This window comes from Takifugu rubripes, unplaced genomic scaffold, assembly GCF_901000725.2.
Source record: "Takifugu rubripes unplaced genomic scaffold, fTakRub1.2, whole genome shotgun sequence".
Classification (NCBI taxonomy): domain Eukaryota; kingdom Metazoa; phylum Chordata; class Actinopteri; order Tetraodontiformes; family Tetraodontidae; genus Takifugu; species Takifugu rubripes.
The window spans coordinates 394,069-410,587 of NW_021821635.1; the positions used below are offsets into that span (position 1 = coordinate 394,069).

A 16,519-nucleotide genomic window follows, 5' to 3' on the forward strand; every position below is an offset into this window, starting at 1 on the left:
CAGACCCAGGACACAATGGAGGATTTCAATCTTCCATCAAGTCCTGGAGAAGCTGAATGTAAGGGAACGGTGACCTGGTCTGACCTACGATTAACTGGATGATACATTAACCTGCAGTCTGCAGAAAAATTTGATAATGACAATCAAATGGATTAACGATATTTAATGAACCCCCCCCCCCCATTTTGTCCCAGTTGACCTTAACTTGTTTATTGATACATGAATGTCCTCAACTGCTCTTAAATGTAATTTATTTAATTTTCCAAATAAAAATATTGGTAATTATTATAAAATATCTCATCCTACACAAAATTAAACAGTAGAAGATAATATTGGACTTTAGATGTACAGTACACAGATTAAAACACGTTACATTTGAAGACTGGTGGAAGTTCACGACCCGGCCTGGCAGACCAGACCAACAGCGCCTCCTGCTGGCGATAGGAACAAAACACTTGGGATTCGACGCAGTCCGGTGCTGCTTTCCTGCTTGTAACGTGTCAGTAACTAACTCGCAAAACGAATCATGAACATGCCATGTAATTTTAAAGAATTAAAATAAATAAATGGGTCTTCTATTTTTGTCGTTGTTTCTAGAAAAGGCTGTTTCCTGTTTCCGGTGTGTCACAATTTTGAAAGTCCGCCAAACAACAACAGCACGTGAGAATATGCAGCGATGATTTCTGCTCTCAAAGATAAAGTTGGACAAATTTTGGTCCCAGGCGATGAATTCTGTTGTGGCGCCGAGGATACCATCTCTCTCACGGCTCATGTTCAGCCGGAGAAGGTGGTGTGTGGTCCGGGCTTGATGCGCAGCGCAGACCGGCTTCAAGTGTGTAAAAGCGGTGTCCTGCGGCACAAAGAGCCCAACATGTTCTGGATGGACTCACAGCAGAAAAGGGTGAGATTAAGCGGAGCCCGTTTTGAATCTGATATTATAGTTTGAATGGAAACTATTGCTAACTAGAGGCACGAGACATTTTGTTAAATCCGTCCGTGTTTCCTGTTCGGTGCTGCAAGCTCTCAAAAAGAGGGTAGAAATGAAGCTTCAGAGCTAAAGTGTGCGGTTGTTTCCGAGACCACACACTCGTTCCTTGTTCCCTCCTCACTACATGGGGGACATGGATTGAGTGAACTACGTAGTGCACTCAATTTAAAGTTAGTATTCGGACAACAGCGTCATTTACGGCGCACGTAAAGTGACGTCATGGTGTCGCATAATAATTACGAACCGGTCGCCGGGAAAAGTGGCCAGGTCCATTTAATTATTTTAACCCATCAGAAAAACATTCAGCGGTCATTTTATGAAAATGCGATATTTTACCCTAACACAGCCTGTGTAGGGTATAGGGGGGGGGGGGTTAGGACACAGCCTGTGTAGGGTATGGGGGGGGTTATGGACACAGCCTGTGTAGGGTATAGAGGTGGTTATGGACACAGCCTGTGTAGGGTATAGGGGGGGTTATGGACACAGCCTGTGTAGGGTATGGGGGGGGTTATGGACACAGCCTGTGTAGGGTATGGGGGGGGGTTAGGACACAGCCTGTGTAGGGTATAGGGGGGTTATGGACACAGCCTGTGTAGGGTATAGGGGGGTTATGGACACAGCCTGTGTAGGGTATAGGGGGGGGTTATGGACACAGCCTGTGTAGGGTATAGAGGTGGTTATGGACACAGCCTGTGTAGGGTATAGGGGGGGGTTATGGACACAGCCTGTGTAGGGTATGGGGGGGGGTTAGGACACAGCCTGTGTAGTGTATAGAGGTGGTTATGGACACAGCCTGTGTAGGGTATAGGGGGGGTTATGGACACAGCCTGTGTAGGGTATGGGGGGGGGGGTTAGGACACAGCCTGTGTAGTGTATAGAGGTGGTTATGGACACAGCCTGTGTAGGGTACAGGGGGGGTTATGGACACAGCCTGTGTAGGGTATAGGGGGGGTTATGGACACAGCCTGTGTAGGGTATAGAGGTGGTTATGGACACAGCCTGTGTAGGGTACAGGGGGGGTTATGGACACAGCCTGTGTAGGGTACAGGGGGGGTTATGGACACAGCCTGTGTAGTGTATAGAGGTGGTTATGGACACAGCCTGTGTAGGGTATGGGGGGGGTTATGGACACAGCCTGTGTAGGGTATGGGGGGGGGGGTTAGGACACAGCCTGTGTAGTGTATAGAGGTGGTTATGGACACAGCCTGTGTTTCTGCTCAGTATGTCCCCACCAAAGGAGACGCGGTCATTGGCATTGTGACATCCAAGTCAGGCGACATTTTCAAGGTGGATGTTGGAGGAAGTGAGCAGGCATCTCTGTCTTACCTGGCCTTTGAGGGAGCCACCAAGAGGAACCGACCCAATGTTCAGGTGAGTCAAGGAAGAATCACAAGTTTTCCTCTTCTGTCAGCCAGGACCAGCTGTGGAAACCCTCCCACTGTGTTACCTGTTACAGGTGGGTGACCTGGTATTTGCTCATTTCATCGTTGCCAATAAAGACATGGAACCAGAGCTGGCATGTATTGATGGTTCGGGACGAGCAAATGGGATGGGAATATTTGGAGAAGGAGGTCTGTTATTCACGGTTTCTCTGGGATTGGTCAGAAGGTAAGCCCCTTGGTGCGTGTGAGCACATCCCTGTAGTATTCTGTACTAAAGTAGAGCGCCCCCCACAGGCTGCTGGCCCCTCACAGTGAGATCCGTTCTGACCTGCAGCAGCTGGTCCCCTGTGAGCTGCTGGTGGGGATCAACGGTCGTGTGTGGCTCAAGTCCTCCAGCACCCAGAGGACTCTCATCATTGCTAACCTGCTGCAATGCTGCGACACCATGACGGCGCCACAGAGACGTCAGTTATTTAGGAGAGTTTCACAGGGGCCTCTGTAGACCCCATCACCATCCAGGTTTCCTTGGCTGGACCTCAACATTGAGCAAAGCTTAAAGTCTGTTTTTCCTGCCAGGAACTGGTGGACGGTCGGCGCTAATCGACTGCCCATCGCAAAGGTGGAGGATGTGACTATAAAGATCTGAAAGGGAAAGAAATGGAAGAGCATTAGTGAGACGTGTTTATTTTGGAATTATTCAGCTGTGATGTCAACCACCTTCAGACCGCGCCTTCAGCTATGTTCTGTGAATAATAAATAAATGTTCAATCCTGGTGTTTAATGATTAATAAATGTTCAATCCTGGTGTTTAATGATTAATAAATGTTCAATCCTGGTGTTTAATGATTAATAAATGTTCAATCCTGGTGTTTAATGATTCATATGGATTCATATGATCACAGATTTCAGCTCACGTTTGACAGAACTGCTTTAGCTGCTGATGCTAATGACAAACTGAACCAGCAGGTGGCAGACCTGATATGATCACAAGCTTTTTTTTAATCAACTTTCACATTTCTATTTTTAGTGACTTAGTGAAAAATCAGGATTTAAAAACCAAAATGATCATCAGACTGATTCTGGTCCAGCAGAGGGAACTGGGTCTTCTCTCGGGAGAATCCGGACTCAATCCTATACACCACTAAAGTTAGAGGAAGAGAGCAGCATTCTGGTTAGAAGAAGGTTGTGGGTTCCATCCTCATCTGACAAAGACCACCTGGAAAAGCTCTTGCTTCAGTCTCCCAAACATCAACCACGTTGTGTCGGACCGGCGACAGTAACGATGCTTCCCAGTGTGAACGGGAGCGACGACCTCCGGAGGACCTGTAACTTATTATTGGAATGCTACAAGAAAACAATTCACACAATTAATCAGCAATCTTTTAATCATTCAATCACTTTAAGGCACAATGCAGCTGATTCACTTATAGATGAGTGAACATGATCGATCAGTTCAGACACCAACACGGTCGCACAAAACCAAGTGGAGCGTAAAAGCTTCGGTGTCACAGACGTCTTTGGTTGGCAGCAGCAAAAAAGATTTTATTTGGTCAGCTGATCACAAAAACAGCTCGCACACACACAACACACACACACACACACACACGGGTGTTTAGATCCAGGAAGAGCTGCCTGGTCTGGGGTTCTTACAGCTTTGTTGTTGCAAACAGGTGAGAGGCTGTAGAACAGGTGAGAGGCTGTAGAACAGGTGAGAGGTCTGTAGAACAGGAGAGGCTGTAGAACAGGTGAGAGGCTGTAGAACAGGTGAGAGGCTGTAGAACAGGTGAGGCTGTAGAACAGGTGAGGCTGTAGAACAGGTGAGAGGCTGTAGAACAGGTGAGGCTGTAGAACAGGTGAGAGGCTGTAGAACAGGTGAGAGGCTGTAGAACAGGTGAGGCTGTAGAACAGGTGAGGCTGTAGAACAGGTGAGGGTGTAGATGTAGAACAGGTGAGAGGCTGTAGGAGGCTGTAGAACAGGTGAGGCTGTAGAACAGGTGAGAGGCTGTAGAACAGGTGAGAGGCTGTAGAACAGGTGAGAGGCTGTAGAACAGGTGAGGCTGTAGAACAGGTGAGAGGCTGTAGAACAGGTGAGGCTGTAGAACAGGTGAGAGTGCTGTAGAAACAGGTGAGGCTGTAGACAGGTGAGAGGCTGTAGACAGGTGAGGCTGTAGAACAGGTGGAGAGGCCCGGTAGAACAGGTGAGGCTTGTAGACCAGGTGAGAGGCTGTAGACACGAGGTGAGAGGCGTAGGTAGAACGGTGAGAGGCTGTAGAACAGGTGAGAGGCGCCTGTAGAACAGGTGAGGGCTGTAGAACAGAGTGAGAGGCTGTAGAACAGGGAGAGGCTGTAGAAACAGGTGAGAGGCTGTAGAACAGGTGAGGCTGTAGAACAGGTGAGAGGGCCTGTAGAACAGGTGAGGCTGTAGAACAGGTGAGAGGCTGTAGAACAGGTGAGAGGCTGTAGAACAGGTGAGGCTGTAGAACAGGTGAGAGGCTGTAGAACAGGTGAGAGGCTGTAGAACAGGTGAGAGGCTGTAGAACAGGTGAGGAGGCTGTAGAACAGGTGAGGCTGTAGAACAGGTGAGGCTGGTAGAACAGGTGAGAGGCTGTAGAACAGGTGAGAGGCTGTAGACAGGTGAGGCTGTAGAACAGGTGAGAGGCTGTAGAACAGTTGAGCCGTTTCCACTTGTTATCTTAGAGAGGGTAATAATCTGTAAAATTATGGTTCTAAATGTGTCGTGACGGAAGATAAAACAACACATGACACTTCACACAGGTGGGAAGGTTAAAGATCAGGGATCCCAGCCCAAACAAGGCGGAGATCGAGTCACTGGTCAAACACACCAGATCAAAGATCCCGACACCCAGCGATCAGTCATGTGACCAGTGGTGATTGTCAGAGCAACAGATGAGCAGCAGCAGCAGATAAACAGTCAGCAAGCATCAACCAGGCTGTGCAAAACCAGAAGAACAAAGTCCAGCTGTCCAACGTGGCGGCCCAGAGGCCTGAAGGTTCAAGCATTAAAGGCACGGTTGGTGATCCAGCAACTTCCTGTCCGCTGACCTGGGGGGTCATGGCTTCCCCACATCAACTGTGATTTTGGTGAACAGGTCCAGTTTGTCCACCTTGATCACGCGATAGGTCAGAGAGTTGATCCCGTCGGTGTTCATGGTGTCTCTGGTGCGAGCGATCTGGTCAAACCTGAGAGATCAAACTGGACCATCAGTCTTCAGGAATTCTGCTGCCGTCTCTCTAATGGAAAACCAGCTGGGCTGCAGGCCACTGTTGCAGCAGCGCCACCTGGCGGCGGCGGTGTGTGTTGCTGTTACCTCTGAGGGTTGGGATCATTCTGTTGGTCTCTTTCGTGTCGGATCATCCGACATTTTCCGATGTCTGCGCTCGGTCTCGAGATGGACATTCCTTTCAACACCAGCCTGAAAGCCAGCAGTGACATTAGCCCGTGCGTGCGCCCGTGCGTGCGCCCGTGCGTGCGCCCGTGCGTGCGCCCGTGCGTGCGCCGTACCTGTTGTAGATGTCATCGTCTTCTCCTCCCCAGCCCCAGTAGTTGTTGGGCAGGCCGTTGATCCTCAGATATTGCTCTTTACTCATGGCGGACACGCCTCCAAAGTACTGATGATACGGCAGCCTGGAGGAGAGGGAGCAGCACGGCTGAGTTCATCACCATTGGACGCTCTTGTCTGGACCTCTGGTGACTGGATGTGATTCACTGGAGCACGTGAGCACGTGCGTGACAGGAAACAGGAAGAGCTGCTGCTTCCTGTCAACATCATCTCCTTCATGTCACCATCACAGAGAGACCGCGGCAGAACGAGAGCTTTCATCATTTGTAGGTGTGTCTGAGTAAAAAGAACTTTTGTAACACTTTGTATACTCTAAATTACTGACAACTAAAATAATTACTTCTATTTCAAGCTTTTATTAGCAGAAAATGACAAATGTTCACACTAACAAAAGCAGTTTTCATGCGTTCAGATACGGGTGAACCCAATGCGTAGGTCTTAACTTGGGACCCGAGAGACCACATGGTGTTCCAGACTGTTGGCTCTGACCTTCCCTCATCTTCATGAGCATCATGTTCTGGGTCTGGTGGTCCTTCAGACACACCAGGACTGACCTGGCTCCCCACTCCTCAGAGTGGGGGAACTATGGAGCTACTACAGGTGATGGGAACGCCGCCGGAGCGCACGAGTGGATCCTGCGTAGCGGAACAGCTCGTGGCCCCGCGAGGAGCTGCTGACTTCGTTCACACAAAGGCAGCTGGGTCAGACCCCTGAATTTCGTGCTGTGTTCTCACCTGAAGCCGAACTTGTCCATGGACACGGACAGGTGTCGAGGCTGACTGAAACACTTGTAGATATTCCGATCATCCATGGGGATCAAGTCCACATCGCTGAAGATGAAGCACTCGTAGTTGTCCTCCTTCAGGGCCTCCATGTAGCCCACGTTCAGCAGCTTGGCTCTGTTAAAGGTTTCGTCTCCATCCTGAGAGACAGAAACACACCTCAGTGCCTGATTGGACAGAAGTCCGCTGCAGCCAAGCTCCAGAACATGAATCATCTAAAGTTTAACATCTAAAGTCACCCAGTTTTCAGTTATTATCATTACAAATAATAAAGAAAGCCAAAGTTTCCCCGAAGAACGCTGGTCGTCACAGGCCGACAGCATCAGCACCTCTCGTGGAGCCACTTGGTGAACGCTAATGTAAAAGGAGCTTTTGGCTAGAAGATCAAAGCCAGTTAGCATCTGTCCTTCAGCGTAGGACGGCAGCCAGGTAGCAAAGAAAGGGGCTGACAGAGCAGGGGGGGGGGGGGGGGGCATTACTCCTCCTCCTCAATAACATCTGCTCTCTTCATCATGACCAGTTGTTGAGTTCTGGCTCGGTGATCTTAATGGATCTTTCTCTGCTAACAGGTTCTGATCCAGAGCTCTTTGCTAATTATTCAGTTTACAGCTATTACAAAATCACTTTTTATTACAATAAACTGACAGGCTGCAAAAATGGCACAAGCACCCACAAAACAACAATATACATTTTTAATAAATACGTGAAGAGTGCATCCAACAATGAAGGAAAACTAGATTTTATTCCACCAAAATAAGCCGGTGTTGGAACGTGCAGGCGTGTTTAAGGACCTGCTGTAAAAAGGTTTAATAAATCTAAAGATGTCATCAGCAAAACACAGCGTATGAAGTAAAAACACGTGTGCTTTGGGAAGGAGCCAGCTGGGTGTGTGTGTGTGAGTGTGTGTGTGTGTGTGTGTGTGTGTGTGTGAGTGTATGTGTGTGAGTGTATGTGAGTGTGTGTGGGTGTGAGTGTATGTGTGGGTGTGGGTGGGTGAGTGTGTGTGTGAGTGTGAGTGTGTGTGTGGGTGTGGGTGTGTGTGAGTGTGAGTGTGTGTGTGGGTGTATGTGTGTGTGTGAGTGTGTGTGTGTGTGAGTGTATGTGTGTGAGTGTATGTGTGTGTGTGAGTGTATGTGTGGGTGTGAGTGTGTGTGTGGGTGTGGGTGGGTGAGTGTGTGTGTGAGTGTGAGTGTGTGTGTGGGTGTGGGTGTGTGTGAGTGTGAGTGTGTGTGTGGGTGTGTGTGAGTGTGTGTGGGTGTGAGTGTGTGTGTGGGTGTGGGTGGGTGTGTGGGTGTGGGTGGGTGAGTGTGTGTGTGAGTGTGAGTGTGTGTGTGGGTGTGGGTGTGTGTGAGTGTGAGTGTGTGTGTGGGTGTGTGTGAGTGTGTGTGGGTGTGAGTGTGTGTGTGGGTGTGGGTGGGTGAGTGTGTGTGTGAGTGTGAGTGTGTGTGTGGGTGTGGGTGTGTGTGAGTGTGAGTGTGTGTGTGGGTGTGTGTGAGTGTGTGTGGGTGTGAGTGTGTGTGTGGGTGTGAGTGTGTGTGTGGGTGTGGGTGTGTGTGTGTGTGTGTGTGAGTGTATGTGTGGGTGTGGGTGTGTGTGTGTGAGTGTGTGTGAGTGTGAGTGTATGTGTGGGTGTGGGAGTGTGTGTGTGTGAGTGTATGTGTGGGTGTGTGTGAGTGTGTGTGGGTGTGAGTGTGTGTGTGGGTGTGGGTGGGTGAGTGTGTGTGTGGGTGTGGGTGTGTGTGAGTGTGTGTGGGTGTGAGTGTATGTGTGGGTGTGTGTGAGTGTGTGTGGGTGTGAGTGTGTGTGTGGGTGTGGGGTGTGTGAGTGTGTGGGTGTGAGTGTGTGTGTGGGTGTGTGTGTGAGTGTGTGTGTGTGTGAGTATGTGTGGGTGTGAGTGTGTGTGTGGGTGTGTGTGAGTGTGTGTGGGTGTGAGTGTGTGTGTGGGTGGGTGAGTGTGTGTGTGAGTGTGTGGGTGTGTGTGAGTGTATGTGAGTGTGTGTGTGTGGGTGTGTGTGTGAGTGTATGTGAGTGTGTGTGTGTGTGAGTATGTGTGGGTGTGAGTGTGTGTGTGGGGGTGTGGGTGGGTGAGTGTGTGTGTGAGTGTGTGTGTGGGAGTGTGTGTGTGTATGTGTGTGAGTGTGCGTGTGTGAGTGTGGGTGGGTGTGTGAGTGTGGGTGGGTTAGTGTGGGTGGGTGAGTGTGTGTGAGTGTGGGTGGGTGAGTGTGTGTGAGTGTGTGGGTGTGTGAGTGTGCGTGTGTGAGTGAGTGTATGTGTGTGAGTGTGTGTGTGAGTGTGAGTGTGCGTGTGTGTGTGGGTGAGTGTGTGTGAGTGTGTGGGTGTGTGTATGTGTGAGTGAGTGTGGGTGGGTGAGTGTGTGTGTGGGTGTGGGTGGGTGAGTGTGTGTGTGAGTGTGAGTGTGTGTGTGGGTGTGGGTGTGTGTGAGTGTGTGTGGGTGTGAGTGTGTGTGTGTGAGTGTGTGGGTGTGTGTATGTGTGTGTGAGTGTGTGAGTGTGTGTGTGAACATGGACTCAGCCACAACACGACAACAGCAGAAAGACAAAGAAAAAGACGCCTGAATTACCAGCAGAGCCTCTGAAAACGCTGCTGACGGCCGAGGAGGCGTCTGAGTGTCCTCAGCAGCTGCAGCCGCACATGCAGAAGGAAAGGAGACAGGGAAGGAAGCAGGAAACCAGAGGAAGAGGAGACAGGGAAGGAAGCAGGAAACCAGAGGAAGAGGAGACAGGGAAGGAAGCAGGAAACCAGAGGAAGAGGAGACAGGGAAGGAAGCAGGAAACCAGAGGAAGAGGAGACAGGGAAGGAAGCAGGAAACCAGAGGAAGAGGAGACAGGGAAGGAAGCAGGAAACCAGAGGAAGAGGAGACAAGAGAAGTGTGAGTCAAACTCCGCAGGAAGCAGCAGCCCAGTCAGACAGAGATAAACAGTCAGTCAGTGATCGGGTGAAACAGTGATCCGGTGATCCAGTGATCGGGTGAAACAGTGATCGGGTGAAACAGTGATCCGGTGATCCAGTGATGGGGTGAAACAGTGATCCGGTGATCCAGTGATCGGGTGAAACAGTGATCAGGTGATCCAGTGATCGGGTGAAACAGTGATCAGGTGAAACAGTGATCCGGTGATCCAGTGATCGGGTGAAACAGTCAGTCAGTGATCGGGTGAAACAGTGATCCGGTGATCCAGTGATCGGGTGAAACAGTGATCAGGTGATCCAGTGATCGGGTGAAACAGTCAGTCAGTGATCGGGTGAAACAGTGATCCGGTGATCCAGTGATCGGGTGAAACAGTGATCCGGTGATCCAGTGATCAGGTGAAACAGTGATCCGGTGATCCAGTGATCGGGTGAAACAGTCAGTCAGTGATCGGGTGAAACAGTGATCCGGTGATCCGGTGAAACAGTGCTCGGGTGATCCAGTGCTCGGGTGATCCAGTGATCCGGTGATCCAGTGAAACAGTGCTCGGGTGATCCAGCGCTGCACCAGTGTGCTAATCACAGCACACCGGTGCTGAAGAGAGAGGGGGAGGAGCTTAGTGTTCTGCTGTTTTAGCCCTACGATGGTGACGAGGCTCGTGTCCTGCCACACATCTAACGTGCCACAGGTGTGCAGCATGACACCTGAGAGGTTCCATCATGCACGCTCACCATTTCATCAAAGTCCAAACACAAACGCAGTGAAACGATGAAGCGAAGAAGTGAAGCTTGGAACAGGCGCGTTCAGCCCCCCAGCGTTCTTCAGCACCGCCCAGCCTCCTCCACCAACTCCTCGGACCCCTCTACCAGGTACTCCTTCAGGGAATGTTTGGGCCTGAGGGTGATTAAAAGGTTCCGACGGTGGTTTGGCCTCCTTCAGGAGGACGTCCGTGATAAACGCGTAGCAGTTCTGACCCGTGAGCGGCAGGTTATCAAATGTGACCCAAGACCAGACTGGCTACACTCCAGTGGTTTGTTTAATGGAGAGAATGTGGACCCCATCTGAGGTGGGTTCTGGACACAACAGGAGCTCAGTGGTTGATGATGATGATGATGAAATCAAAGTTTTAATGCTCCGTTTGCTGTTACACTACAAAAAATGTCAACAAATTGTTGAATCTAACATGACCGATTGATGCAAGTAAATGTGCCAAAACAGCGACGGAGCCTCAGACATCTGTAGCGCATCCAGAACCATGAAGGCATGTTGACCCCTTTAACCACTCCTTTATGCAACTGGAGCCAGAACTATTTTGAAATTTTAAAGATGACTTCAGCAAGTGCAAGAATCACCGGAATGTACGTGTGCACGTGTGGCGGTAACATGACGGTACCTGGTTGATGACATAGATTCCGTAGTCCAGCTGCTGCCTCTGCAGGATGGGGTGCAGGTAGTAGAGCCAGTACTTGAGATGCTCCTCTCGTTTCCTGAACGGGATGATCACGGCCACCTTCTGGAGCGCCACACACTGTCTTGGCTTAAATCTCCCACCAGGCTGAACTGCAGGGTTCACCTTCTTCACCTCATCCAGACTGACTGGGATGTTAAAATCCACTCGTAGAGGCCCCACTGAGGACACACGGCACCACTCAGTCAATCAGAACATCGTCTGGCCCTGGAAGGGTCTTTGATGGCTTCCAAAACCTGATCATGGCAGGATGTTTAGCTCCTATATTTTATTATCCCAGCTGAGCAAACAGGTGCCCAGGTTAGGGTTAGGGAGAGGCTTTAGGGGGTTAGGGTTAGGGAGAGGCTTTAGGGGGTTAGGGTTAGGGAGAGGCTTTAGGGGGTTAGGGTTAGGGAGAGGCTTTAGGGTGTTAGGGTTAGGGAGAGGCTTTAGGGGGTTAGGGTTAGGGAGAGGCTTTAGGGGGTTAGGGTTAGGGAGAGGCTTTAGGGGGTTAGGGTTAGGGAGAGGCTTTAGGGGGTTAGGGTTAGGGAGAGGCTTTAGGGGGTTAGGGTTAGGGAGAGGCTTTAGGGGGTTAGGGTTAGGGAGAGGCTTTAGGGGGTTAGGGTTAGGGAGAGGCTTTAGGGGGTTAGGGTTAGGGAGAGGCTTTAGGGGGTTAGGGTTAGGGAGAGGCTTTAGGGTGTTAGGGTTAGGGAGAGGCTTTAGGGTGTTAGGGTTAGGGTTAGGGAGAGGCTTTAGGGGGTTAGGGTTAGGGAGAGGCTTTAGGGGGGTTAGGGTTAGGGAGAGGCTTTAGGGTGTTAGGGTTAGGGAGAGGCTTTAGGGGGTTAGGGTTAGGGAGAGGCTTTAGGGTGTTAGGGTTAGGGAGAGGCTTTAGGGTGTTAGGGTTAGGGAGAGGCTTTAGGGTGTTAGGGTTAGCGAGAGGCTTTAGGGTGTTAGGGTTAGGGAGAGGCTTTAGGGTGTTAGGGTTAGGGTTAGGGAGAGGCTTTAGGGTGTTAGGGTTAGGGTTAGGGAGAGGCTTTAGGGGGTTAGGGTTAGGGTTAGGGAGAGGCTTTAGGGGGTTAGGGTTAGGGTTAGGGAGAGGCTTTAGGGGTTAGGGAGAGGCTTTAGGGGGTTAGGGTTAGGGAGAGGCTTTAGGGGGTTAGGGTTAGGGTTAGGGAGAGGCTTTAGGGGGTTAGGGAGAGGCTTTAGGGGGTTAGGGTTAGGGAGAGGCTTTAGGGTGTTAGGGTTAGCGAGAGGCTTTAGGGTGTTAGGGTTAGGGAGAGGCTTTAGGGTGTTAGGGTTAGGGTTAGGGAGAGGCTTTAGGGTGTTAGGGTTAGGGTTAGGGAGAGGCTTTAGGGGGTTAGGGTTAGGGTTAGGGAGAGGCTTTAGGGGGTTAGGGAGAGGCTTTAGGGGGTTAGGGTTAGGGTTAGGGAGAGGCTTTAGGGGGTTAGGGTTAGGGAGAGGCTTTAGGGGGTTAGGGAGAGGCTTTAGGGGGTTAGGGTTAGGGAGAGGCTTTAGGGTGTTAGGGTTAGGGTTAGGGAGAGGCTTTAGGGGGTTAGGGAGAGGCTTTAGGGGGTTAGGGTTAGGGAGAGGCTTTAGGGTGTTAGGGAGAGGCTTTAGGGGGTTAGGGTTAGGGAGAGGCTTTAGGGTGTTAGGGTTAGGGAGAGGCTTTAGGGGGTTAGGGTTAGGGAGAGGCTTTAGGGGGTTAGGGTTAGGGAGAGGCTTTAGGGGGTTAGGGAGAGGCTTTAGGGTGTTAGGGTTAGGGTTAGGGAGAGGCTTTAGGGGGTTAGGGTTAGGGAGAGGCTTTAGGGGGTTAGGGTTAGGGAGAGGCTTTAGGGGGTTAGGGAGAGGCTTTAGGGTGTTAGGGTTAGGGAGAGGCTTTAGGGGGTTAGGGTTAGGGTTAGGGAGAGGCTTTAGGGGGTTAGGGTTAGGGAGAGGCTTTAGGGTTAGGGAGAGGCTTTAGGGGGTTAGGGTTAGGGAGAGGCTTTAGGGGGTTAGGGTTAGGGAGAGGCTTTAGGGGGTTAGGGTTAGGGAGAGGCTTTAGGGTGTTTGCTGCTCTGGAGCAAATACTCTGGATGTTTCTGGATCTCCCTGGATCCCTCCTTCTCTCCCACATCACAAATGGGTCCTGGAAATACAGTGGGACCTCTACTTACGAACGTCTCTACATGCGATTTTTTCAGGTTACAAAGCGTCTCAATGGGAAAATATTTCCTCTTGTTACGAAGGAAATTTCAGGATACGAAGGTCAAAAATACGCTACCGCTGCTACTCGCAGCTCGCGGAGTTTAGCGATGCAAACATGCTTGTAGCTGCTCTGCCATTGGCTATCGCCTAGCATCTTCCTGTCATCCCATTGGCTAGGAGGGACGTCAATATGTACAAGTTTGTGTGTATCCCAGCGTCGCCTTCGTTTCACTTTTATTTATTGTGGGTGTTCGTATGTTTGTCCATTAGATGGCGGTGTTACCACAAGTGTTAACGTTCGTTGCTAGTAATGACGGCTAATGTAAGATTAGCCTGTAATAAAGTTCATTTTGTTCCCGGAGAAGCCTTGCACTGAATTTCTACATTTATTGTGCGGTAATCTAATTGTAACATATATTTGTTACATGATTTGATGCATTATTATGATTTATTAAAAAAAGATTATGTCTGAATTTTTGGGGGCTTGGAATGGATTAGGGCATTTAAATGGAAAACGCGTCTCTACTTAGGGAATTTTCAGGTTACAAAACAACTTCTGGAACGAATTAAATTCATAAGTAGAGGCCCCACTGTAACGCTCTCCTATGAAGCTCTGACTAAAGATCCTGACCAGAGCTGAAGAAGACTCTTGGATATCAGTTCAACCCAGATGACCGAGTTCTTTAAAACACCCATATAGCTCCGTTATGATTAGCTGTTTAAATAAGATCCATTCTGCTTGTGGTTCAGTACCACGGTCCACCTGAGGCACTGACAGTCGGGCGTCACGTGACCGTTGCAACTATAGGTGACGGACCTCAACTACAGGTGAAGAACATGAGACCGCGCTCTTACCCAGCAGGGGTGATGTCTCAGGGCATTTCCCCAGCTCCTTTGGCGGCTCTTCTTCCTTCTTGTCGGGGTTCTTCTGGGTCTCCTGAGATTGGACATGGGAGGTGACCTCACGGTGTCGGACCTGGTTCGATTGTGTGACATTATTATAGGTTTGCTGGTTCTGCACGAATGCGAACCGAATGTCCAAGGAGCGGATGTAGAAGACGACAGTGACGGAGATGTGAAGGAAACACAGGAGCACCACCAGCTTACAGGTCCTGTGGAGAAGGTTGAAGTTGACGGACGCGTCTGCCGCCATCTCCGCGGTTCGGGTTCCGTGTAGCGGGGAAGGAAGCAGCTCGTGGCCCCGGGCTCCTACCGCCTGTTAGCTGCTGCGCTCCGACTCCATTTTGAAGAAGTTCGCAGCGAAAGTTTTGTACTCTTTAGTCTTGTTAATGACGGCGTGAGAGCTTCCTGAGAAGGAGCCTGACAGCACAACACGGTGTTTGGGGACGGAGGAGCCCGGGGAGCCGCTGGAAACCTCCGGTTGCGTCAGCTTTCTGCCCGAACTCTTGAAAGTGAGGAAACTCGGCCTACCGTCAGCAGAAAGTAACGGACTTCTCTCCGACTGCTCCAACGGTGCCCGAAGTGTCCTCAGCGCAGCCAACACTCGGCAGAACTCCAACAAAACGGGAGTCCGATGACAGTAGATAAGAGGCCCAAACGAAACAGAACCCGAGCTGGGGCTCCGGCACTCGCGATGTGGGAGGAGCCAGAAGGTTCGGGCGAGGGGCGTTCAAAGACCTCCCCGAAGTCAATACTTGACAGTCGGAGCCGCAAAATGACGAAGACGTTTCGAGAAGCTGCAGGATCCCGGTCACCAGATACAGCTGATCAGGACTAAAGTCATGGAAACCAGGCTGTAGAGCTCCGTTTCTTCTCCCCTCACATTTCAACATTCCAGTCTAATCCTCAATTACTGGACAAATACAGCTCCGACAAACAGGCCCTATTTTTCAGCCATTTTAAGTCCCTTTGAACACATCACGCTGCTATTTTAATCACCTCGATGGTCGCTAATTACGTGATGTTTTGCATGATCATCGATCATTTCATGATCACCCGAACCCTAACCTTCATTAGAATGGTTTACTGGTCAGTTTACTGGTCAGTCTGGTCCCTAGTTCCCAGCTAGTTCTGAGGACTGGTCCCCCTTCCGTCACATCATTTCTGTGGAAAGTTCAATTCAACATTTTTCTTTTTATAAATCAGCACCATCTTCTAGTATTTAAAAACATGTCACCGACACATGAGGACAGTAAAAGAGCAAAATGCATTTTATAATTGTACTATCTTCTTTAGTGCTTTGACAGTAAGTGCCTTTAGTAGTCTGGGAGGCCAGAGCCGAGTGGTTTAGTCTGGACAAGAAAAGAAAAGAGATATTTGAAGCCTTGTATGTTTATAGTCTGTGGAAGCACTGAAGGGAATGCATTTCATGTTATCATTTGAATATCTGCATATATTCCATTTAAATTACAAATTTTCTATTCAATAAAATGACACTGACATCATGACAATATATTTGTCAAAATCAGGATTTGTCTATGAACCACTTCATTATGGAATTCAGATTATTAGCTTCTCTCAAAGAAACTTGCTGTGAAAAGGAGCTTTTGTGGTGGATTTGGCCTCATGGGTGCAGGCATCGACCAATCTTCTGGCTTGTATGGGCTTTAATACTGACAGCAAGTCACCTTCTGTAATGTACGTTAAATCATCTGTCATTGCAGCTCCAAGTGTCTTGGACCGAAGGAATCCTGTTGGAACCTGGAGGACAACGAAGCCCTGCTGTTACAGGATGTTCTTTGGTATTTGAGATTCAGCCATTGCTCTTAAGCGAAATAAAAGACAGTTTAACCACTGAAATAAATGTATTTAGTCGGACACGAAGCTGTGCTTCAATGGAAAAATCAGGTATCCATCTTTTATATAAGATGATAAAGGTCACACGTCAATAAGTTTGCCTCCAGTTTTGTGCTCTAATCTTCCATGGTGTCTTTGGACAATGTGCACGTGGTAATGTGCAAGCGCATCATCTAACAGCACCAGTGGCAAAATGCATGTTATCAAGGTAAGAAAAATTCACATCACAATCCCTGTTGCCCTCACACGTCCAGACATCTTTACTGTAGTTAAAGAATTGAAACCAGACACAACGTGCCAAATATTGTCCAGTTTTGAAAACATTTTAAAAGATAATCTTTGGATTGAAATATAGTACTCAGGTCAGCCAGGCACGTGTTTCACCTTTCTCATAGATAAGGCTGGATGTAATATATCAGCAAACAAAACCTACCTATAATGTTATACTGATATATACTGGTATATACTGGTA

The 16,519-nt window shown here is 49.5% G+C and overlaps 2 protein-coding genes across 4 annotated transcripts; one reads left to right on the forward strand and one right to left on the reverse strand.

Moving 5' to 3' along the window:
- Positions 1–605: 605 nt before the first annotated feature.
- LOC115246482 (exosome complex component RRP40-like) lies at positions 606–3,244 on the forward strand. Of its 3 annotated transcripts, none has more exons than XM_029832145.1 (5): positions 606–901; positions 2,210–2,359; positions 2,445–2,596; positions 2,705–2,834; positions 2,947–2,958. In XM_029832145.1, exons 1-4 carry the CDS (start codon positions 677–679, stop codon positions 2,817–2,819), a joined length of 642 nt encoding a protein of 213 aa, XP_029688005.1. In that variant the 5' UTR covers positions 606–676; the 3' UTR covers positions 2,820–2,834; positions 2,947–2,958. The 3 variants fall into 3 exon arrangements, with proteins under 3 accessions (XP_029688005.1, XP_029688004.1, XP_029688003.1); XM_029832143.1 differs by having other exon boundaries at positions 607–901; positions 2,665–2,834; positions 2,947–3,244; XM_029832144.1 differs by lacking the exon at positions 2,947–2,958 and having other exon boundaries at positions 2,705–2,847.
- Positions 3,245–5,224: 1,980 nt separating this feature from the next.
- On the reverse strand, positions 5,225–14,900 carry LOC115248431 (beta-1,4-galactosyltransferase 1-like). Its single transcript, XM_029832142.1, has 6 exons — positions 14,146–14,900; positions 11,053–11,288; positions 6,686–6,873; positions 5,894–6,016; positions 5,700–5,804; positions 5,225–5,571 (listed from the first exon to the last, which is right to left on the reverse strand). Exons 1-6 carry the CDS (start codon positions 14,441–14,443, stop codon positions 5,442–5,444), a joined length of 1,080 nt encoding a protein of 359 aa, XP_029688002.1. The 5' UTR covers positions 14,444–14,900; the 3' UTR covers positions 5,225–5,441.
- Between the last annotated feature and the right edge of the window lie 1,619 nt (positions 14,901–16,519).